A 23705-nucleotide genomic window follows, 5' to 3' on the forward strand; every position below is an offset into this window, starting at 1 on the left:
AAGATATTTTACAAGTAGAAAAAGACAATATGTGACATGAAAATTTTATTGAATGGACCTCATAGCAGATTAGACTCTGATGAAGACAAGTAAACTTGAAGACATGCAACAGAAATTATCCTAAGTAAACAGAGAAAGGACAAACAGTTGAAAAACATTAACAAATACTCAACGGACTATGAGATAATATTAAGTGGCTAACATAATTGTAATTGGGGAGGAGAGAGACATTGGCACAGAAAAATACATTTTTCAAGATAATGGGAGTTTCCTTTTTCAAATTTGATGAAAAACATAAGCCCATAGATCCAAGCTCAATGAAGCAAAACAGGATTGGGGAGGGGAAGCATACTGTAATCACATTTTTGAAAATAAAAGGTAATGAGAAAATCTTCAGTGATTTGTGCAAGACATAGTTGGGTGAACCTTTTCCTTGTGGCATCAAATTCTCTTGATATATTCATTTACATATCTTGCTTTATCTACATGGTTCTTCTCACAAATCTACCACATTGGCAGAGATGTCTAGAAGGTGAGGGTTGGCAGGAACTGTAGATCAATGAGACTATATGCAGCCCCACCAACATGGGGCCTCAGGGTACTCATACTTCTTTAAGAGTTTAAGAGTTCTAGCAAATGAGACAGAATCTACATGGTCTTTTATGACCTAGACCCAGAAGTCACAAAGCATAACCTCTGACATATACCATAGTTGAAGCAATCACAAGCTTATGCATTTCAAAGGGAAAGAACATAGTTTCCAAATAGGAGGAAAGCTGCTTTTTCGCAATGGGTTTGCCACCAGAACACAGGTGTCATGAAAACCACCACTAAACCTAAACCAAAATGGGATAAGAAAAGACTCATATCAACATCATCGTCATTGGACACGTAGATTCGGGTAAGTCTACCACTACTGGCCATCTGATCTACAAATGTGGTAGGATCAAAAGAACTATCGAAAAATTTGAGAAGGAGGCTTCTGAGATGGGAAAAGGCTCCTTCAAGTATGCCTGGGTCTTGAATAAACTGAAAGCTGAAGGTGAACATGGTATCACCATTGGTATCTCCCTGTGGAAATTCAAGACCAGCAAGTATTATGTGACCATCATTGATGCCCCAGGACACAGAGATTTTATCAAAAACATGATTACAGGCACATCTCAGGCTGACTGTGCTGTCCTGATTGTAGCTGCTGGTGTTGGTGAATTTGAAGCAGGTATCTCCAAGAATGGGCAGACCCGTGAGCATGGCCTTCTGGCTTACACACTGGGTGTAAAACAACTAATTGTTGGTGTTAACAAAAATGGAGGGATCCCTGGGTGGCGCAGCGGTTTAGCGCCTGCCTTTGGCCCAGGGCACGATCCTGGAGACCCGGGATCGAGTCCCACGTCGGGCTCCCGGTGCATGGAGCCTGCTTCTCCCTCTGCCTGTGTCTCTGCCTCTCTCTCTCTCTCTCTCTCTCTGTGACTACCATAAATAAATAAAAATTTAAAAAAAAAAAATGGATTCCACTGAGCCACCCTACAGCCAGAAGAGATATGAGGAAATCGTTAAGGAAGTCAGCACCTGCATTAAGAAAATTGGCTGCAATCCGGACACAGTAGCATTTGTGCCAATTTCTGGTTGGAATGGTGACACCATGCTGGAGCCAAGTGCTAACATGCCTTGGTTCAAGGGGTGGAAAGTCACCTGTAAAGATGGGAATGCCAGTGGAACCACACTGCTTGAAGCTCTGGATTGCATTCTGCCACCAACTCGCCCCAACTGATAAGCCCTTGTGTCTGCCTCTCCAGGATGTCTACAAAATTGGTGGTATTGCTACTGACCCAGTGGGCCTAGTGGAGACTGGTGTTCTTAAGCCTGGCATGGTGGTCACCTTTGCTGTGGTCAATGTTACAACTGAAGTTAAGTCTGCTGAAATGCCCCATGAAGCTTTGAGTGAAGCTCTTCCAGGGGACAATGTGGGCTTTGATGTCAAGAATTTGTCTATCAACGATGTTCATCATGGCAAAGTGGCTGGTGACAGCAAAAATGACCCACTAATGGAAGCAGCTGCCTTCATGGCTCATCTAGGCCAAATCAGTGCTGGATATGCATCTGTGCTAGATTGTCACACAGCTCACAAAATTGCTTGCAAGTTTGCTGAGTTGAAGAAGATAGATCGTTATTCTGGAAAAAAGCTGGAAGATGGTCCCAAGTTCTTGAAATCTGGGGATGCTGCCAGATTTCAAGATTGTTGATATGGTTCCTGGCAAACCTATGTGTGTTGTCTCTCTGACTATCCTCCCCTGAGCCATTTTGCTGTTCGTGACATGAGATAGATGGTTGCTGTGGGTGTCATCAAAGCAATGGACAAGAAGGCAGGGGAGCTGACAAAGTCACCAAGTCTGCCCAGAAAGCTCAGAAGGCTAAATGAATATTATCCCCAATACCTGCCACCCCAGTCTTAATCAGTGGTGGAAGAACAGTCTCAGAACTGTTTGTGTCAATTGGCCATTTAAGTTTAATAGTAAAAGACTGGTTAATGATAACAATGCATCATAAAACCTTCAGAAGGAAAGGAGAATGTTTTGTGGACCATTTGTGTTTGTGTGTGGCAGTTTTAAGTTATTATTTTTTAAAATCAGTACTTTTTAATGGAAACAACTTGACCAAAAATCTGTCACAGAATTTTGAGACCCATTAAAACAAAACTTTAATGAGAAAAAAAAATAGGAATGCCAAAATATTTGTAGAAATGATTTTAAATAGCAGAATCTACCCTCTAGCCAAAAATGTTTATATACCTCCAACATGTAATATATATTTGCCCCTTCTCTAGATGCCATACAAGTCTCATTCCATCATGACATCAAGCTCAGGTTCAAAGTCCATTATCTTATTATATAAATCAAGCCCAGGTATGGATGAGGCTCCATGTAGTTTCCTGGGATCAGACCTTGATCTGGAAATCTGCAAACTAAAGAGACAAGTTATCTGCCCCTACACATACCCCAGAGAGGGTGATGTGACAGACATAGAACTACTGCAATAAATAGATAATCATTTAATAAAGGAATAAATAATAATAATAATAATAATAATAATAATAATAATAATTAGTAAAGGAATAAAATAGAAAGTCACCAATCCATTGAAATTATAAAATCCAGCTGAGTATATGTTACCAGTCATGATTAGGACCTAATCCTGCTCCCTAGGAATGATTCTCCATAATTTTTGGTTCTTACCCCTGAGATCTAATTTTTGCCCTCTAAGTCATCCTTCCTTTTCCATAGAACTAACCCATTTCTGTCGCTGAGTAGCGTACTGAGCCTACTTCCTGTCCACAGAAGTTTAAGGATCCAAAAGTCTCTCTTCATTTTGTACAGTCTGTTTGGGTATTTTTTTTTTCAGTATAAGCTGATATTATTACTATAAAAATTTCGTGGATTTTTTTTAATATCAATTTATAATCTATTCCATTAGATAAAAAGCCACATCCACAAATATCTTCTAGATAAGATCTTTTCTGCCTTGGGCTCTCTGTGAAGCTACTGTGGGACAATACCCTTAAGATTCTTAGAAGGCTTACTGTAGTACAGACAACCCCTTAAGAACCGTACAAGTCTTTTTACCTCTTTCTGAACTCATAACAAAAAGTTTCACAATAATACTCTTGGCTTCATTTTTACCTTGAGTCCATGATTTTCTAACAGAGCCTTGAATTTGATCTTTGTTCTGTGGCTCTTTGAGTTTCTTCTGCTGAGAGAAACTAAGGATAAGAAATAGTTTCATTTTCAGATCTTGTTCCTATAGTTCCTCTAAATTATGTTTGGAAGGTGAACAATTCTTTCTTTAGTACAGTTCTGTCTATCCATACCTTATGATACATAATTTTAAAACAAATAAATGAAATATAGTTTACACTTTCAGCATTCTGCCTGAAAATCTTCTAAGCCAGATCCATCAGTTCATTAAATATATTTTATGATTGTTCATGTTATACATTTGCTAAACCACCTGCCATAACAGAACAAGATCCTCCTTTCCTCCAGCTTCCAATAACATTTTTATTTCTTATTTTCTTTCTTTTAAGATTTTATTTATTTATTCATGAGAGACAGAGAGAGAGAGAGAGAGAGAGAGAGGCACAGACACAGGCAGAGGGAGAAGCAGGCTCCATTCCATGCAGGGAGCCCAACATGGGACTCAATCCCTGGTCTCCAGGACCACACCCTGGACTGAAGGTGGCACTAAACCGCTGAGCCACCTGGGCTGCCCTTATTTTCTAAGTTCTCATTGACACCCTCCTCAATGCCTGTCAGGATCCCACTAACAGTCTTCTCAAAATCTTGTCAACTTCTGCCTCACAAGTGTCCCAAAGCCAGTGCCATGTTTTAGGTTTTTGTTACAACAGCACCCCAAATTTTGTTCCACTTATCTCATACTATATAACTATTCAAAAATAATTGCTTAAAACAATGATTTTATTATATCCCATGATTAAGAGAATCAGGAATTTGGGCAAGTTTCAGCTAGGTGATCTTTATATTCCTTGTGGCATCAAAGGAAGTCACTCAGGGGTATTCACCAGGTGAGTGAGAAGTTTAGAGGATTCAAGACATCTTCACTCACATATCTGGCACCCTGGCAGGGATGACTATACCACTGGGCTCAGCTTGCTCTGTTGACCAGAATATGGTCTCTCCAGAATGACAGTCTTCCCACATGGTAGCTCAAGGCTCTAAAAGCAAGCGTTCAAGTGAATAAAGCAGGAACTTCACAGTCTTTTATGACCTAGCCTCAGATGTCATAGTGTTTCATTTTGCTGTTCTGTACAGGTCAAAGAAATCACTAATCTACCCAGATTCAAGAGGAGGGGATAAAGACTCAGTATCTTAGTGGAAAAGGTGTCAAAGAATGTGCAGCCATTTTTTAAAACTAACCTAGCAGATACGTAATACAGAAAATATTAAATGAAGTTCTTCAGTATGCAGTGAATCAACCAGATGGAAACTTAGAGCTACAGAAAAGAATGAAAAGCACTGGAAATTGCAAACCTGTAGGTAAATAAAAAGAGGTGGTTTTTCCTTATTTCCTAAGTTTCTGTGTAGCAGTAAAAACATATGACAACCACAACACAAAAGACAGGAGTAAAATGGATCTGACCTTATGCAATTGCAGAATCAACCCATTTTATCAACCAACATGAAAATTATCAATACTGTCAACTAATGAAGCCAGGGAGATAGAAAAGGTACCACTCTCAAAGAATAAAATAGTAAAAGCATTGACAACATGTCACAATATCAGAGATGGGAGAAAAATGGTATCTGGGTGTTTATTCCACTAGGTCTCTCCTTTGAGGGGTCAGCATGAGCTGGCTACGTAAGATGACTTCTGCAGATGGGTTCTCTGTCTCCAAGTTCAAATATCAAATTTTTCCTCTCTCTTGCCTTTTAAGGAACTTTTACTATCCCAGGATACTCACTTCATTATTCCTCTGGACCTATTTTAACATCTACCAACAAAGTTTATACATTCAAAGCAAAAGTTCAACTTTTGGAAAAAATGATTTTAAAAATAGTTTACTACTACTACTAATTAGAATCCCATATAATGCTTATTAAGATGAGTAAATCAACATCTGTGTATGTTTAGGGAAAAACATCATTATTACTTTGAGGTCCTTGATATGAAAAATTTGAATGGGTTGTAAATCCATTGTCATTACCATAAGGAATTTCATTCAACCTTACACCTGTCAGTGAAAGAACGATTAGACTACAATCTTAAAAGATCAAGATATCTGAATTCTGACTGATGACAAATAAAAGATGTTTTGTCAATTGAAAAAAAATCACCTCTTTTTGTCATTACCTACTTATGTGGACAAAAACTGGGTAGACTTCTGAGGTTAGGTCATAAAAAAAAAAGGTCACATAGGGTCTGCCTTGTTGACTGAAAACACTTGTTCTTACAATACTGCTCAACGGAGCCAGCTGAGACCAGCCTTCTGTCGATGTAACCATCAAGAATCTGAGAATATAATTATTAATAGGTCTTGAAAGGGGACTGTGTATAGTCATTTCAAGCACAAACCATAGCATTAATAAATCAGGATCATGATTACTCACTGCAGGTGGCAGAGTTTGGAAAACTGGTTAGCAGTATCAATTAAAATTGATTGAATATATGCATACCATAAAACCAATCATTTCAACTCCCATGTGTATTTTCAACAGGAATGTACATGTATATTACATATACAAGTACCAAAAAATATGTACTAGAATTTTAAATCAGAACTCAGATTACACAAAACTGGAAACTACCCAAATATTTGATAATAAATTGGATACATACACATACATAAATTATACATACACATGCATAAATAGCACATACTTAAATTATTTGCTATTTACAAAATAGAATACTAAGCAGAGATCTACACAGAACCACATGAATGAACCTCACAATGCTGACAGAATCTAGACACAAAAGAGTACATATTGTATGGTTCTATTTATATAAATTACAAAAACAGGCAACACTAATCTATGCTATTAGTAGTCAGGATAGTGGTTACCTTTGAGGCAGCAGGTAATGACAGGAAGGCAACATTGGAGCACTGGTATTGTTCTGCTTCTTTTTTTTTTTTTTTTTTTCTTTATGATAGTCACAGAGAGAGAGAGAGAGGCAGAGACACAGGCAGAGGGAGAAGCAGGCTCCATGCACCGGGAGTCCGATGTGGGATTCGATCCCGGGTCTCCGGGATCGCGTCCTGGGCCAAAGGCAGGCGCCAAACCACTGCGCCACCCAGGGATCCCTATTCTACTTCTTGATCAGAGAGCTAGCTGGTTAGGTAAGTAAAGTAGTTTAAAAACATATCCACAGATCCTTTGACACCCTTTCCATTAGAAGGTAGAGCTCAATTCCTCCACTTCAATATGAGCTGCTCTTTATAACTCCCCTCCAGCAAACTGGCTACTGTGGAATACTCTGGAACTGACACTGCATGATTTCCAATGAAGGGTTACAAAAGGCACTAGAGCTTCCACCTGGCCCTCTTTCTTGGGATGCTCACCCTGGGTACCTAGTCACCATGCTATGAAAAAATCAAGGAATTCCATGGAAAGGCCCTGTGGAGGTGTTCTGGTCACCCAGCTAAAATCACAGCCAACAGATAATATCAACAGCCAAACATGTAACTGATGCAAGGCGCCTTCAATTGATTCCAGCAGCAAGCCTTTAAGTTAACCTACCACGCCTTGCTCAAATTGCTAATTCAAAGGCAAAATAAATGTTGTATAAGCCACTAAGTTTAAGGGTAATTTGTTATGCGAGTACATATAACTGGAACACACAATAGGTGTGCTCACTTTATAAAAATTCTTCAAGGGCTGCCTAGGTGGCTCAGTCAGTTAACCATCTGCCTTTGGCTCAGATCATGATCCCAGGGCTTTCAGAATAAGCCCCACATCAGACTCCTTGCTCAGCAAGGAGCCTGCCTCTGTCTCTCCCCGTTTGTGCTCTCTTGCGTGCTCTCTCTTTCTGTCAAATAAATAAATAAAATCTTAGAAAAAAATAAAATAAATTTAAAAATAAAATAAAAATTCTTTAAGCTACATAATTATGATATATGCACTTTTCCTAACGTATTATCATAATTAAGTTTGGATAAAGGTTTGAAATAAAAATTGTATCATGGAAACAAGTTCAAATTTCTCATAAAATTTTTAAATATATTTTATTGAGAAGTTTTATATAAATTCAATATTTCATATCTCCCTAATACTTGCCTTTTTCTTACATTATATAAAGAAAATGTGATGGATTTTTTCACCATGCCCAATTTAGACACCTCCTAATCTCCACCAGTTTACCCTCCTACACTGCCCAAGCTGATCATTTATCATGTAGGGGTGTAAAAAATGTTGGGAAGCACTGCTACAGAAGATATCTGCCCACCACCATTCCCTCTTCTTTTGTTAATAGGATCTTACTGTCCTTAGTGGAAGTATCTGCCTTCCGGTCAATCAGGTCAGCTGAGATCCAATTGCTCAACTTTTCCTTTAATTCTTCACATCCTTCTAATAAATTTCTATTTTATTTAAGTTAGGAATATTTGATCTCTAGTTTCTGCAACCAAAGAACACTTACTGATACATATCTCCAGCGTTAGCACACAGTTTGACATATAGTGGTGATGAATAAATATGAAATGTTTAAAAAGGATATTGAACAAATAACTTTTGACAAAAGCAGAGAAACAGAATAGTGGAAAAAGAATAACCTTTTAAGAAATATTGCTGGAACAACTGGATATCCATATGTAACAAATATGAACTGGAATCCATGTCTTAAACCATTAAAAAAAGTAACTCAAAATGCATCATAAACCTAAATATACAGCCTAAACTATAAAACTTCTAGAAGAAAACATAGTAAAAGGTCTTTGTGAACTTAGAGTTGGCAAAAATTTTTTAGAAATGACACTAAAAGCACAATCCATAAAAGAACAGATTGGACTTTATTAAAATTTAAAACTTCTGTTCTTCAAAATTCTTGTTGAAAACAAAAAGACCAGCCACATACTGTAATAAAATCTTTGCAAAGCATATATCTAGTAAAGAATATATTAGATATATTCCAGAACATATAAAGAACGCTCAAGACAAAAACAACCACCCAATTTTTTTAAATGGAACAAAGATCTAAACAGGTGCTTCACCAAAAGATATACAGATAGTGAATAAGCACATAAAAAGATATTTAATATCATTAGTCATTAGGAAAACTCCTTTAAAACCACAAGATACCACTGCACACCTATTAGCATGGCTAAAGTTAAAAATGATCGTACCAAATATTGGTGAGGATGTGCGGGAAATGGAACTCTGAATACAGTCTTGATGGGAATGTAAAGTAGTTCAACCACTCTGGAAAACCATTTAGCAATTTTAAAAAATATATATATCTACCATAAGACCCAACCATTCCACTTCTAGATTTTTACCCAAGAAAAAAGGAAATGTATGTCCACACAAAGACTTGTACACAAATGTTCATAGCAGCTTTATTGGTAATAGCCCCAAACTAGACACAACCCAAATGTCTACCAACAGATGAGTGGGTAAGTTGCAGTACAACCATATAATGGAATACACTCAGCAATAAAAAGGAATGAACTATTGGTACACAGAACAATATGGACAAATGTTGAGATAGTGATACTGAGCAAAAGAGACTAGACCCCCCCCCAAAAAAAAAACCCGTCTGATTCTACTTACATAAATCTTTAGAAAATGCAAATGAGTGTATAATGACAGAAATTAGATCAGTGGTTGCTTAGGTGTGGGAGGTAAGGAGGAATGCAAGCAAGAAACTACAATGGGGCATAAGGAAACTTGAGGATGATAGATCTATTCACTTGACTTATATATAAGGGATATATACCTCAAAACTTCACAATTACATACTTTAGATATGCTCCACATATTACATGTCAATTATACCTTAATTAAGCTGTCTTTAAAAAAAAAAGCCCTGGGCAGCCCGGGTGGCTCAGTGCCTTAGCGCCGCCTTCAGCCCGGGGCGCGATCCTGGAGACTCCAGATCGAGTCCCACGTCGGGCTCCCTGCATGGAGCCTGCTTCTCCCTCTGCCTGTTGTCTCTGCCTCTGTGTGTGTGTGTGTGTCTCTCATGAATAAATAAAATCTTAAAAAAAAAAAAAAAAGCCCTGCAACTCAGCTTGTCAGATTTTAAGAGGAGCACAGGGGAAGCAGAATGGAAATCTCGGTTAAAGGCTTCAGTGAGGTTTGTGAATTACCCAAGTATGCAAAGAATCCATGCTTCCCTCGCCTAGCTAAGCTTCAGCATGAGTCACGTTTCTGCTATTCTCCAGAAATGGTGACAACCACCACTATTGGGTTTTGTTTTCAGGAAGAGAATAACCCAATCAGTATAAAATAATTTCTACGTCTTGTGAAAGATTATCAATTGAGCATATAATCCACATTTTAAAACATTTTTCAAGGGTGTTCTACTTGCAGAATAGTTTTAATGTTGAGACTAAAGTTTTTGCATGTAAATTCCAATACAGACACACTAGTCGTTTAATCACACAGAACCTCAGTTTCTTCATCTGTGAAATGCCGTAAGAAAGAAGAAAAACAGAGAAACTAAAAACAACAGACTGTGCCAGAATTATTAATTCTTCCCTTTTGGGCAGAGCCTCTTTCCTCCTCCTCTGAGCGATGTCCATTTCTTCCTATCACCACCTGCAGTAATAATCTTGAGAAAGCCAAACTTGTACCCTCCACTCCTCTGTCACTAGACTCTTTGAGAGAGGTCCACAAGGAAGGTCCTTGTCAGCGCCCTGACCGACCATCACACTAGTCAAGAGGCCCACCAGACTCAGCGGTGACCGAGGAGCCCAGTGAGGTGTTGGGCGGGCCTTGAGCTCTCCGTATTGCATGTTCTGGGGGTTGGGTTTCACTTTCCAGACAACCATTATTCGTTGAACAGTTGGATGGGTGATATCTCAACAGTATCTGCATTTGTAATGGGGGGTAAGGTAGTTTTCCAGGGTGGCCTGGGTTCTCCAGGAGCTAAGCCATATAAGCTCCGACCCTTTAAGCGAGGATACAAGAACTAGGGCTTACTGAATAGAACAGTGGTTGAGCCCACGGACTCCAGCACTAAGCAGCTCTGGCTTCAATTCCCAGCCATCACCTAATGTGTGGTACTTGGGCATTTCCGACACTCAAGTGTTTTCGTCTCCACAGTGGGGCTAAAGCAACCTGATGTCTCTCCACGTTATTAACTTCCTGTAAATTACAGCACCCTCGCCAAATTATGAACACTAAAGAGAGGCATTAACCCACTAACTGATTCACCTCTTCTTAACTACATACTTACATCAAAAGCTTGCATAATTAAAATTTGCTGGGAAAACGAAGCTTTCCCTTCTGAGTTAAGCCCATAAGAAGACAAGACCTAGAAGCAAACGAAAACCAAGGTCCTCAAAGGATACAAACCTCAAAACAGCCAAGCAGGTTTGCCAACAGAGCTCCGCCTCCACGCAAGCCCGGCCCACTTCCGGCTGTCCCACCCACCCACCCACCCTCTGACCCTGGAACGCCGCCCCTCTCCGTGAGGTCCCGCCCCCCCGCACCTGATCTTGGCTCCCATTGGGCGAATCTGGATGCTGCATACACCCCCGACACACGCACGTTTGGCAGGGGCGTCTTCGCGCCTGCGCAGCAGCGCCGTCAGGCGGCTGGGTACTAGGGGCTGGGGGGAGGGGGCCGGAGGAGGTCAGGCCGAATCTTCCTCCGTAATAAGAAGCTACGCGTCCTGCGGTCCTGGCTCCGTGGGTCGGGTCGGATCCGGCCTGGGCGGTGGAGCTGCTGTGGCTCCCGCCGCGGCGGGTGCGATGGAGGCCGTGCCAGAGCCCAGCACTCACGCCGGGGAGGCCCAGACAGCGGACGGTGCTAGTAGATGAGGCGGCGGCGGCGGCGGCGGCACGGGCTCTCCATGAGCAAGCGGCGGCGGCGACGGGTGCGGCGGCACCGGCGGTTTTCGGTCCCCGGGGAGGTACGAGAAGTCGGCTTCCTGGTGGACGGAGACTGGCCGGTGTGCGGACGCCTTCCGCGGCCCGGCTCTGCCGCCCAGCGCCCGCAGTCCCAGGCGCTTAGGGGACCCTTACCTGGACGCGGGCAAGGCCGCCCAGCCGTTTCACCTGCTCGGGGCTCGGGGGCCCGCCAGCCTTGCGGGGCCAGCCCAGGTGCCGGGCCTTGGCTAGCGCAGAGGGCCGGGGGCGGGGTAGGCGTGGCCCGAGCGCGGGGGCCGGAGGCGGGCGCCCACCGCGCGGCCAGCCGGTCCCGGCCGCGAAGCCGCGTGCAGCTTCACGGGGGAGCGCGTGGCCCTTTTCCAGGTTATCTCGGGGTGTGATTCCAGAGAGGACCCTTAGGACCGCCGAGCTCTTAGGGAGTGCAGCGTTCTGTGCCTAGGGCGAGCGGTCCAGGTTCTCACGACCGCTGTCACCCTTGAAAATGACCGCAAAAGAAAGGTGTCGTTTTGCCAAGGAAATAGAGGTCGGTGGAGTCTTCCTGGCTTACTTAAACTGGAGGGCCTGTTGAATCCCGACAGCGATGCCAGCAGCATACCTCCTCCAGGGCTTCTGATACAGTGCTTAACCAAAGTCTTTTTCGACGGTGTGGTGAAATCCTAAAACAATTTTTAGTGAAGCTCTTGGCAGCCATTTCCCCACTTCTTTTTTTTTTTTTTTTTACTCATTTTTGTTGTAATTTTCTTTGTAACAAATCACCACCTTAATGCTGAAACGATTAAGTGTCCTCTAGTTCTTCCAGTCCTCTCTACCCCTGTCTTTCCCTTCCCCCTCCCCCCCAAAAAGGCTAAAGAAGTTAGTTTCGTTTTACAGATATATATATATATATATAAGTATACATAAAATTGTAGTTTGCCTTTCTTAAGTATATCCATTGCTGTAGTTATTCTTTATTCGGTCATGTCTAAAAGATGGTTTGAAGAAAAACAGTGCAGAGATTTACGATTCCTTCCCAGGGCAACATTTGGGAATCTGAGCTCAGGCTTGTGACCTTGCTACAAAGTTTTTTAAAATTACACAGAAATAAAGGAAACCATGAAGAAAGTTATTTTCATTTTTAAAGCATTTGAATGCCATGGGATTTTTGAAAAATCTCCAAAAACATTAAGAAACAGTTGGTGTTTGCCTAAGGCTCCAGATTTGCCACGCCCTCTTATTCCGAAATGGTTGACTAGAGCCAGCACGTTACTGACTATGAATAAACAGCTACACTGAAGACTAAATATAGTGTTGAATATTTTAGAGCCCACAGTATCTTGCCTCAAGCTGAAAATACTGTGTGTGCGTGCGCCCGCGTTGTCTATATTGTAGAACTGAACTTTTAGTCGGCTAGTATTGTAAAATCGGTTTAAATTTACTTAAAGTGTAAAAACAGTTTTTTGGTTTTTTTTTTTAACGGTAGTTAACACAATGTTACATTAGTTTCAGGTGCACAACATAGTGATTCTGCAAGTCTGTACTCTGTGAACTTCATTTCTTACACAAAAACACAGAGGTCTGCACTTCTGAATATTGGATTTATGTTGTGCCTGCTTTTCTTTTTCATGAAAATATACTTTTCCATAGAAGCAACATTGAGGAACCCTATGATGTTTTTAGTTTAGGCAGTTATTATCTCAAGTAAAGCCGTATTTTCAATTCAGTTTCATTAGGACCTCATTCTTTAACTTTGTACAATTTTGCTTTGTATACTACACATGACCTGAACGTGTTACTAGAATACTCTCCGTGACTAAAAACAAATTGCTTAGCTAACTTCAAGGTTAGGAGAAGGATAAATAGTTTAAATAAGGAGGACACCCCCATTCGTTCCCAAAACATACAAAGAGGGGAATCAGATTACTTACCAAGTCAGATCTTCACAGCAGGGCCTCTATAGTTAAAATAGAATATCCAGAATAGTCCTAAACTGTAAATGAAAAATCCCAAAGTGCATAGAAATGATTTTTGTATCAACTGGGCACTATTCAGTTAAGTACTCTGGATTACTTTTCATATGTGGTCTTTCAAAGATAATTGGCCATTATTCTGTAGCCCAGCTAAGAATTCCATTATAGCATTTTCATAAGTGGAATCATGTATATTAAAAAGGAAATGAAGCACAGCTTGTATTTTGAAGAGCTAAGGAGGTTTTACATGAGGAATGCACCCGACCAAATTTAGATTGCATCTTCAAATAGCTCTGTTTTTATTTAGGATTTTTTATTTCAGGGTCTTCCTATGTCACAGATAAAATTATATAAGATATAATTAGTATAAAAGTCTGTCAAATGCTCATCCTGCACCTCAAAAAAGATTGCGCTTCTTAAGTGGTCTTTCCAGAGGCCATGCATATTGCAAAAAAAAAGGCTCAGCTTGAATCACTTTAAATTTTTTCGTTATATTGGTAGACCTTCTAACCAAATTTAATTTGAATTTTTTTTTTTTTTTTTAACGATTTTATATTTAAGTCATCTCTATACCCAACATGAAGCTCAGACTTACAGCCGGGAGATCAGGAATCACAAGCTCTACCAACTGAACCTGCCAGGCACCCCTAATTTGAATCTTTATATAGCTTTGTTTTCATTTAAACATATCTCATGCATTTATGAGTGCATATGAAATCACAAATTTACATGTTCTATTTTAAACTTTTAAAATGCAGGATGAAGACACTGTTTGAAGAGATCAAAGCATCAATTAAAAATAACTATAACCAAGATCGCTCATTTTGGAGGCCTGTTCTTCCTTGGGGAGGTGTTTTTACTATCAAAGCTGGCCGCAAAGCAGTTTCCTGTACGCCACTCTATGTTGAAATAAGACTGAAAAATACCTGCACCATAGATGGATTCTTGATGTTATTATATGTCATTCTTAATGAAAATGAAAACTTCCCCAGGGAACTCTCTCTTCATTTAGGTCGGGAGTTTGTAGACTGTTTCCTTTATTTAATGGACACCTACAGTTTCACAACTGTGAAGCTACTTTGGATTTGGGACAAGATGGAAAAACAGCAATACAAATCTGAAGTTCATAAAGCTTCATTAATAATTGATTTATTTGGGAATGAGCATGATAATTTTACAAAAAATCTCGAAAATCTCATGTCTACCATACAAGAGAGTTACTGTTCCAACTGGCGATGCCCAACTCGAGTGCAGGAAGATCAGCAACGCACAATTAATATAAAGTAAGTTTCTTCAAAGTCTGTCACTTTTAGCAAAAATAATATATTTCTTAAGTGAATGTTGCTATAAATAAATAAATATAGTCAAAGTGTTTCCTAAAGTACAGACAGATCCTGTGCATTTACTTACACATAGCAACCACACAAAGGCAGGACTGTAGTTAAGTCCCATGACAAAAGTGTTACCATTTGTTAAATCCAAATATCTTAGAATTGACTTTAGAAAACCAACTGGTAACTATTATTTAACTTGGATAGTAATGAATTAGTATGCAAAATGTTTACTCATGCATTGAATTTGCTAATATGACTGTAGATAATTTTTTGTGTCACAAACATAACCTCTTAAAGAACATTTAATACTCTACTGGAGTGTGTCACCTCTGGAATGGATTTCTGTTGAATAGGGTATTTCTACATGAACAAAAAGATTGAAAATATTCCTTCTTTTCATGGCCAGGGCATAATTATAGACAGAAATCCCACACTTGGAATCTTCATACCTGGAGAAGATAGGATGCGAGGAGCTCTTTCATTGACTAGGAGAGGTGCTGATAGCCTGCCGAGAATTTTGGCTTTGAGAGAGAAGGCAGACCTCTAGACTGGTAAATGATAGGGAGGAAGGCCAAACTGGCAAGCTCTAGTGGAGTGTTGGGAAATATTAAAGCCCCCAAAGGACATGAGCTGGGAAAAGAATAACTGCCAGTGGAAAAACAGGACAGAAAAACAAACCCAAACATGTTGTTGTCAGAAAGTATATTTGGCCCTGTGGTCCAGAAAAGCAGCTTAATAGATGTTCCCTTTTGAAGATATATATCAGATACCCTAACTTATTCGCATTTTTTCTTAGCATATTTAGTTTAATATTGTAACATCTTGCTACTTATGGAAAGCTGAAGGTATTTTATTCTTTTTAGAGTCTGCCAATTAATGCCTCTCTTGTTTCTGAAATACAATTTGTCCATTTTCCTATACTGCTGATATGATGAGGTTGATTTTAAAATCTCTGTCAGGGAAAAAAGTTTTGTTACTCTAAATTATAATGGACTAAAAAGCATTTTAGAAATTTGTTTTTTAAAAAATTAGTTTCAATTTATATATGTTTTAGAGCTATAATTAAATATGTATAATACTATATTAATGCTGATATTTTAAGCATCTCAAGGAAATATTTTTCATCATATTCCATATATATTCTATATAACTTTTTAAGGCTTTTGCCTATATTTTAATCCTATATTTAAAACAATCTCTGAAGGATCCCTGTGTGGCGCAGCGGTTTAGCGCCTGCCTTTGGCCCAGGGTGCGATCCTGGAGGCCCGGGATCCAATCCCACGTCGGGCTCCTAGTGCATGGAGCCTGCTTCTCCCTCTGCCTATGTCTCTGCCTCTCTCTCTCTCTCTCTCTCTGTGTGACTATCATAAATAAATAAAAAAATTTTTTAAATAAATAAAAAAAAATAAAACAATCTCTGAAATATGTAGGAAGAAATTTTTTAACAAATCAGGTAACAGAAGCCAACAATGGCTATAGCTTGCATTTAGTCATGTAATTAATTGGCAGCTCTCATAATTCTGGGTCCTCCTTCTTCTCCCAAGACCACAATCTCCTCTACTGAAATCTCTCAAAAATTTTTTAAAGTAACAACTGCATATTTCAGGATCACTTTACAGAAAGGTATAATGTTTCTTGGAAAGCTTCCTGCATTGATGTTGATTAAGTTCAACTGATTTCTATAATTATAACAAAGATGAAAAATAGAGGTTATACTTTGTTTGCTGTTAATGAATTGACCTGTAAAATTTTGTTATCCTAATAATGTATTCAACATGTAAAATTCCAAAGCAATTCTTACATAGATTTTGTAATGTTGTAGTCCTCCCCAAGAAATTCCTCATGGAAACTTGATACGACTGGCTGTGGATGAGTTATTCTGTTCCAGGATTGAACTGTGTGAAGAGAGTGGGTGAGTATATAATACACATTTAAGGTGAAGGTATTTCTGTTTTTTATAAAGAAACCTGAACAGATATGCTCTTTGATGTTAACACTTTATGAAATAGCAACTCACAAGTATTTAGGAAGCCTAATGTTTTTGGAATCTTAACACCTACTGTAGCTTACTATGCCATTTTATGCTGTGTTGTCATTATCAATCTTCACTATATAGAATATCATACTACATTTAATTGATGAATACAAAGCAAATGCCTTTTCTTTTTTTCCCCACTGCTGAGTAGGTACAATAAAACCTTGGTTAACCGGAACCCAGCTAATCGGACCCTCAATTAACTGGATTTTTTTCTGCATTCCTCATTTAGGAGAAAGAGGTAAATGGAAACCAAAACATTTAACATAGTTAAAAAGAATTCAAAAGGGGCAGAACATATTCATCCCAGTCTCTTAACAGTTTCTCATCTACAGTATTGTACAATGCGAATTAAGATTTAGAAGGGTGATCTTACAGCTAACTTAATCACAAAAGAAGGGGAGAATAAAATACATTCAATTAATTATACTTACGTCCAGAAAGTGAACTAATGTATTTTAACAGGAAATATTGAAACAAAATGGTTTTCTGGTTAATTCTTTAGTCAGTAAAATTTGTGAATCAAAATACTGTGCCCTGAGTATTCCGGTTAATCGAGATTTTACTGTATTTGTGATATTCTGATTTGTGGTATTCTGATCCATATGCTTAATATGTGATACTACTAAGAAAACAGAATTTGTTTCATCCTAATGGCAAAAAGATGCAATTAGGGAATTTTATGCAATATAAAGAGGACTGGAAGAGTCCTACTATTTATCTCTCTGCCAGTATTTTCCTTTGAAACCAGCTGAGAAAAAAAATGTATCTACACATGAAAGCTTTTCTATCATTTCAAAACACTACATGTTTATATAAGCTTAGAAAAAAAATAGCTAGAGCTTTTCCTGGAGTTTTACAAGTAATATTTTTTTTTTAAGATTTTATTTATTTATTCATGAAAGATACAGAGAGAGGCAGAGACACAGGCCCCATGCAGGGAACCCAATGTGGGACTGGATCCTGGGACTCCAGGATCATGCCCTGGGCGAAGGGAGGTGCTCAACCACTGAGCCACCCAGCCGTCCCTGCACGTATTATTTCTTTTTTTTTTTTTTTTTTTTTATTTCTTATATATATAGAATCTCACAGCTTATATACTTCTGGGTATAGGTATATAAAATACTAATATAGCCACACCATTACCTATACCTAAAATAGTTAATTATACTTATTATGAAATTAAGTAATAAAGACAACCCAGAACTGATAAAAGGCAGTTGAGTTTAAAGTATAATAAAGTTCATGCCTATTTCAATTTTAGGTGTGGTGGCTTAAGAGAATTTTCCCAGCGAGTTTTCTGCCATGGGGCACCCCCTTTTGTTGTCTTAAATATGCAGCATTGGAAATCTGAAGATCTGGCATATGTACCATATTACTTGGATTTATCTGATCACAAGTAGGTGGCTTTTTTGTGTGTTTTATAAAATTAATAAAAAGTAAATTGATTCTATTTCTCTGCTATTCTATCATGACTATGGCTAGCCCTTAAAGGCATACTGTTGAAAAAAATCATAGCTATCTGTAATTCTGTGTCTTCTGAATAAGACTAGAATCCACTACAGGGGGTTAGTCACTGGCAGTGTGCATAGTGGTTGGACTATGAAACAGAATTGAGTTTAAATCCCAGCCCCCCCCCCCAAAAAAAAAAAATCCCAGCCCCACGTTTTATAAGCTACGTAACCATGGGGCAGAACTTAACCAGCTTACAGATCAGTTTCTTATCTTGTAAAACAGAGATGACAGCACCTATCTGGTACATTATTGGAGGATTTAATGAGGCAATGCATGTAAAGTGTTTAGAATAGTACCTGATATGTCATAAACAGTAACAACTGGCTATTACTTGTATTTCAGGTCAAAGTAGTGTATAGTACAAGGTTATCGTTTAAACAAAAAATGTTACTTTCAGCATCATAAATAAAAATGTCTGCATACAAGCTAGGACATACAGGGTCTATTAACTTTTTGCCTTTAAAATTAGGTTTTGTATGTGTGTACTTTCTCTTATTTAATAGAATGATACAGATTAAGAGTTAATCTGTTAAAATGTTTTTCAAAATTCTTAAATTATATCAATTTTTTAAATTCTTAAATATTTTACCCCAAATTACCAATTAATTATAGTACATGATTTTTTATAGACGGATATATTTTTTAGGGACTAGAATGCAAACTATCAATATTTTTATTCCTTAATTAAGAATTTAAGGGGTACCTGCGTGGCTCAGTTGGTTAAGCATCCAAATCTGGATCTCAGCTTGGGTCTTGTTCTCAGGGTTGTTAGTTCAAGCCTCGTGTTGGGATCCACACTGGGCATGAAACCTACTTTAAAAAAAAACTTAATGTTCAAGAATTTTGTCTTTTTTGCTACACTTTATCATTTAATTTGCAGGTACTTGTTGGAAGGTGCCACATTATTTAACAAAGAGGAACATCATTATTCTGCAGCTTTCCAGATTGATGGACATTGGATGCACTATGATGGCCTCAGAAATGTGAATTTAATTTTGTTAAATAAACCCCCAGAGTTTCTCCTCTTGTCATCATTGGTTTATATTCGAGCAACAGAGAAATAAATATAGACTGATGCTAAATTAAATTGTTTTCCCGCCTGCCCATCCTCCCCCAGATGAAGGGCTTTTATTTTGTATATACTTGGTATCCAAGGAAATAGTTAAACTATACTAGTTTCAGAGGTATATTTTCCGGTGTTCAGCCCCAGGTAAATATTATATATAGAAAATCTATGCAAAAATGTTTGTATTTCTTTTTCCTATGTCCTGGGTTTTTTATACAGGCATACTTTATGTTGAAATAAAATATATCTTGTAGCCTTTGTATTTTTTATTTATATGTACTCAAAAGATTTTTACAGTTCTGTCTTTAAAACCAAGAAAATACTTCACCATTTGAATTCTCAGTTTTTCTTTTTGGTTGTTCAAATAAAACCTGGGTACAAGTCAGTATTTCAGTTTATATAAATTTAACAGTACAAAATGTATCTGACTATATTTTTTGCCCTACCTCACTAAAATCCAAAGTGCACTGTTGGATCTAGTATGGATTTGAATGTAGAACTTAGAGATGGCTTAGTCTTTTTTACCTGTTGATTTGCCTAATTTCCCTGCAGCTGTTTTTAAAAATACTTTGGTGAGAATGTTTTTCTGGACTTGAATTATTTCTTTATAATGGCAAATTATTTTAACCACTTGCTCTAAAGTATTATAAACCTGTCAGCAGATTTTAAGTGTTAACTAAACTTTGCAAGCTTAATTATAATTATTGTTACAAATAAATTATATAATTAAATATAATGGAAATATAATAAAAATCTATTCTGAAGATAAGACAACTATAAATATCAGGCAACTTACTGGATGCTTACTAATGCTGAATTAACAATAGAAATGTACTTTAAATATATATTTAAGAGAAAATGGTGCCTGGAATATTTTTCTCCTTGTAAGTCATATTGGCACAGAGAAAAAGAATACCTAAATTTTTAGAGTAACTACTGGCTTCCTTGTAAGTAGTAAACTGATAGCATGAGGGTTTGATTTGCAATATAAATCACTAGAATTTTATAGACTAGAATTTTATAGTTATCAGAAATTATGTTTGTTTTCAAAACCCTAAGATCTTTCTTCCTTTTGCAATTTTAAGGGAAAAAGTAATCTCAAGGGAAAATACTTTTTGCAATTATCAACATCCACTTCAGTGTTTAATTTCAGTTTACAGTCCATCTTAGGTTTTGGGTTGAGATTGCATGCAGTATACTTGGAGATTACTACATGACAACACAGTTCACTGCCGTATACCAAATTGGTAAGATTTAATTCAGTAAATTAAGTCTTACGTTGGCTTTGTGCCATATTGAAAGAACTTAAGAATGAATAAATTTGAGTATAATGCTGAGAATGTCTCACTTTGAGCAAATACTTTGAAAATTACGTCTTACATAGGATAAAAAATAGTGATTTATTTTACAAAAAATCTACCCCAGAGTTTATTTAAATAATCCCCCACGTGTATTTACATAGAATTTGATTTATATTGAGTTTTTCTGGGGACACCTTATTGCATGAATCAAAATATACAAAAACAAATATTAGCATATACATAAGTGGTTTGTTAATTATTAATGCAGATTGTTCTTTTAAGAATTGCACTTTATTTGAAATAATACTAGTTTATCACAAAAAAAATGACTTACCTACCTCACAGGGTTGTTGTGAGGATTAAGATGTTTGTTAAAATCTTGACTACCTTGAATATGTAAATAAAAAATATATTTTTCTACCTCTTTTATATACAAGTAAGTCTCCCAGATTCTGTGTTACTGATGAACTTTTTAGATCTTTTCTTTTAAAGTATTTATTTGGGCAGTTGCTTCTATCAGTAAGGAACTTAATGTGTAGTAGATTTTAAGTATGCCTTCTGGACCCTGATTCCAAGAGGGTTGGATTTTAAGGATAATAGGTAATTTATCGTTATTGTAGTAGTTGGTTTGTAGAAAAAAGCAATTTCCCCTGCTGACCAAATAGTGGGTAGAAAATAGGTGAAAGTAATTAAATGATCTGCAGAATATGAAGCGAGGGTATGGAAAATTACAACCTTAAACACCCTTAGAAAAATTTGGACTGCTAGAGTGTGGGGGACGGGGTTAGGGGAGCAGTGAAAGATATGAGGAAATAATCGTAATATATTTTTAATAAAAATGCCCAACACCGTAATTATACCTCATGGAAGAAAAAAAAAATGATTTGAAAACCCTGGCCTCAATCAGAGGGAGATAAAGAACAAATAAAGCAAATTTAGGGAGGAATGTCCAACCTCTTTGAAGAAAAGAAACCTCTGCCCCTTGTTTAGCAAATAATCTTACATTTATCCTTCAAAGTTGCTTTTCGTTATTATTAGAGTTGATTTAATATCTGAGGCAGGGATCCCTGGGTGGCGCAGCGGTTTGGCGCCTGCCTTTGGCCCAGGGCGCGATCCTGGAGACCCGGGATCGAATCCCATGTCAGGCTCCCAGTGCATGGAGCCTGCTTCTCTCTCTGCCTGTGTCTCTGCCTCTCTCTCTCTCTCTCTCTCTCTCTCTCTCTCTCTCTCTCTGTGACTATCATAAATAAATAAAAAATTTTTTAAAAAAGTTTAAAAAAAATAATAATAATATCTGAGGCATTGTCACTGGATCTGATCCAAACAAAGAGGAAGAAAAACTAAAGATAACTACCTTGGACATGCTTACTAGGGTGACTCTAATGTTCTATTTTATTCCTGGAGTATGAGCAAACAAGCTATATAAGCAAATAACTCCTATGACCCATAAAAAGCTGTGCATGTTGAGCACATCAACAGTTTAGTCTTTAAATGATTTAATGATATTTATTTGAAAATAACTGTAATGTGCTATAGGCATAAAAGGTAAGCAATTCAAGCAAAAATGACTGCATTTATTGCTGCTGAATATAAGCCAAATCAAACGCTTATATTCTCATCTTTATCAGTGTTCTAACGTTTAAAATCACCAAATTCTGCTTTAAAAGCTACAATCAGCTTTTGAAGTTTATCTCAATGGCTTGATGCCTAACAGGTTCCTACCCATGCAGCTGGCCCAAGGTTCACTATCTGGTCATGGGGACAGCCTTGAGCCTCGAATTTAATTTGATCCCAGAGAGAACATAACCTTTGATTTTGTCTTAGGTTGAAGAGGAAGTTAGTGGGGAGGCCTCTGGGGCTAGATGATTTCTTTATATGCTGATTTCTGTGTGATAATATATATTATTTACATACACTCAGTAAGCAATCAGTTCCATAGTTTTCACCTATTGTTTTTTTCAGTGAGGTCTTCTGGAAGGTACCAAGGGGAATATCATTTGAAGATGGCAAAGTTGTGACGCCTGGGTGGCTCAGCGGTTGAGCATCTGCCTTTGGCTCAGGGGCCTGGTCCTGGATTTCCAGGATCGAGTCCTTCATCAGGCTCCTTGCATGGAGCCTGCTTCTTGTGTCTCTGCCTCTCTCTTTCTCTGTCTCTCATGAGTAAATTAATAAAATCTTAAAAAAAAAAAAAAAAAAAGGAAAATGGCAAAGTGAGCTGCCCAGCAGGACACTCAAAAATGATGTGGAATGAAACAGCAGCTTGGAGAGCAAAAGAGCTGTGTAAACAAGTTAGCCATCGTAGAATTAGACATCTGTTTATATGTTTATAGTTTCATTACTGCTTGTTTTCCCTTTGAATTTTGTAAAGTCCCATTTTTAATATGATTATAAAAATAATATGTAGGGATGCCTGGGTGGCTCAGTGGTTGAGCATCTGCCTTTGGCTTAGGTCATGATCCCAAGGTCCTGGGATGAAGTCCTGCATCAGGCTCCCTGCAGGGAGCCTGCTTCTCCCTCTGCCTATGTCTCTGCCTCTCTCTGTGTGTCTTTAGTGAATAAAAATAAAATATTTAAAATAATAATAATATGCAAATCAATAACAAAATCAGTAAATCCAAAAAAGTATAAATAAAAAATGACCAACCATGATTTCTTCACCCAATGATAATCATTAGTTCATATTAGTAAAGCCTTTTTGAAAAGTCCAGCATGACTTCATAGTACTGATGAGAACCAAGAGCCAAGGAGTTAGGGCTTTGAAGAAGTGTATGCTCTAGGGGGCCAGCATAGGGGTGATAGCAAGCTATCAACATGGAGAAACTTCGAGAGGAAAGTAAGACTGAAGAAAACTGCTGTGGCCACCTGTTTAGATAGTTCTTTATAGCTGGACACTTGCCTTTAGAAGCTTTCATCTTCTCAAACCTTCAAGAACTTGTTTTATG

At 38.0% G+C, this 23705-nt stretch overlaps 1 protein-coding gene and 1 long non-coding RNA gene across 5 annotated transcripts; one reads left to right on the plus strand and one right to left on the minus strand.

Annotated features, from left to right (window-relative positions):
- The first annotated feature begins 711 nt into the window (after positions 1-711).
- On the plus strand, positions 712-22891 carry DORIP1 (dopamine receptor interacting protein 1). Of its 4 annotated transcripts, none has more exons than XM_072838426.1 (5): positions 712-901; positions 14271-14795; positions 16669-16758; positions 18146-18280; positions 19277-21199. In XM_072838426.1, the coding sequence occupies exons 2-5, from the start codon at positions 14272-14274 to the stop codon at positions 19458-19460; spliced, it is 933 nt and encodes a 310-aa protein (XP_072694527.1). In that variant the 5' UTR covers positions 712-901; position 14271; the 3' UTR covers positions 19461-21199. The 4 variants fall into 4 exon arrangements, with proteins under 4 accessions (XP_072694527.1, XP_072694528.1, XP_072694525.1 ...); XM_072838427.1 differs by lacking the exons at positions 712-901; positions 19277-21199 and adding exons at positions 11284-11589; positions 22726-22891; XM_072838424.1 differs by lacking the exon at positions 712-901 and adding an exon at positions 11288-11589.
- LOC140639890 (uncharacterized) lies at positions 10185-11784 on the minus strand. Its single transcript, XR_012036544.1, has 2 exons — positions 11168-11784; positions 10185-10989 (listed from the first exon to the last, which is right to left on the minus strand). It is a non-coding gene; the product is annotated as an uncharacterized lncRNA (long non-coding RNA).
- Positions 22892-23705: the final 814 nt, after the last annotated feature.

The sequence above is a fragment of the Canis lupus genome, chromosome 9 (genome assembly GCF_048164855.1).
Source record: "Canis lupus baileyi chromosome 9, mCanLup2.hap1, whole genome shotgun sequence".
NCBI classification, from domain to species: domain Eukaryota; kingdom Metazoa; phylum Chordata; class Mammalia; order Carnivora; family Canidae; genus Canis; species Canis lupus.

Bases quoted from the DNA above. Each gene is read 5' to 3' on its own strand.
- DORIP1 (XM_072838426.1), top strand. From the start codon at position 14,272: ATGAAGACACTGTTTGAAGAGATCAAAGCATCAATTAAAAATAACTAT. The intron at 14,796-16,668 runs GTAAGTTTCTTC...GTAATGTTGTAG, and splicing joins CAACGCACAATTAATATAAA to TCCTCCCCAAGAAATTCCTC. The intron at 18,281-19,276 runs GTAGGTGGCTTT...TTTAATTTGCAG, and splicing joins TTGGATTTATCTGATCACAA to GTACTTGTTGGAAGGTGCCA.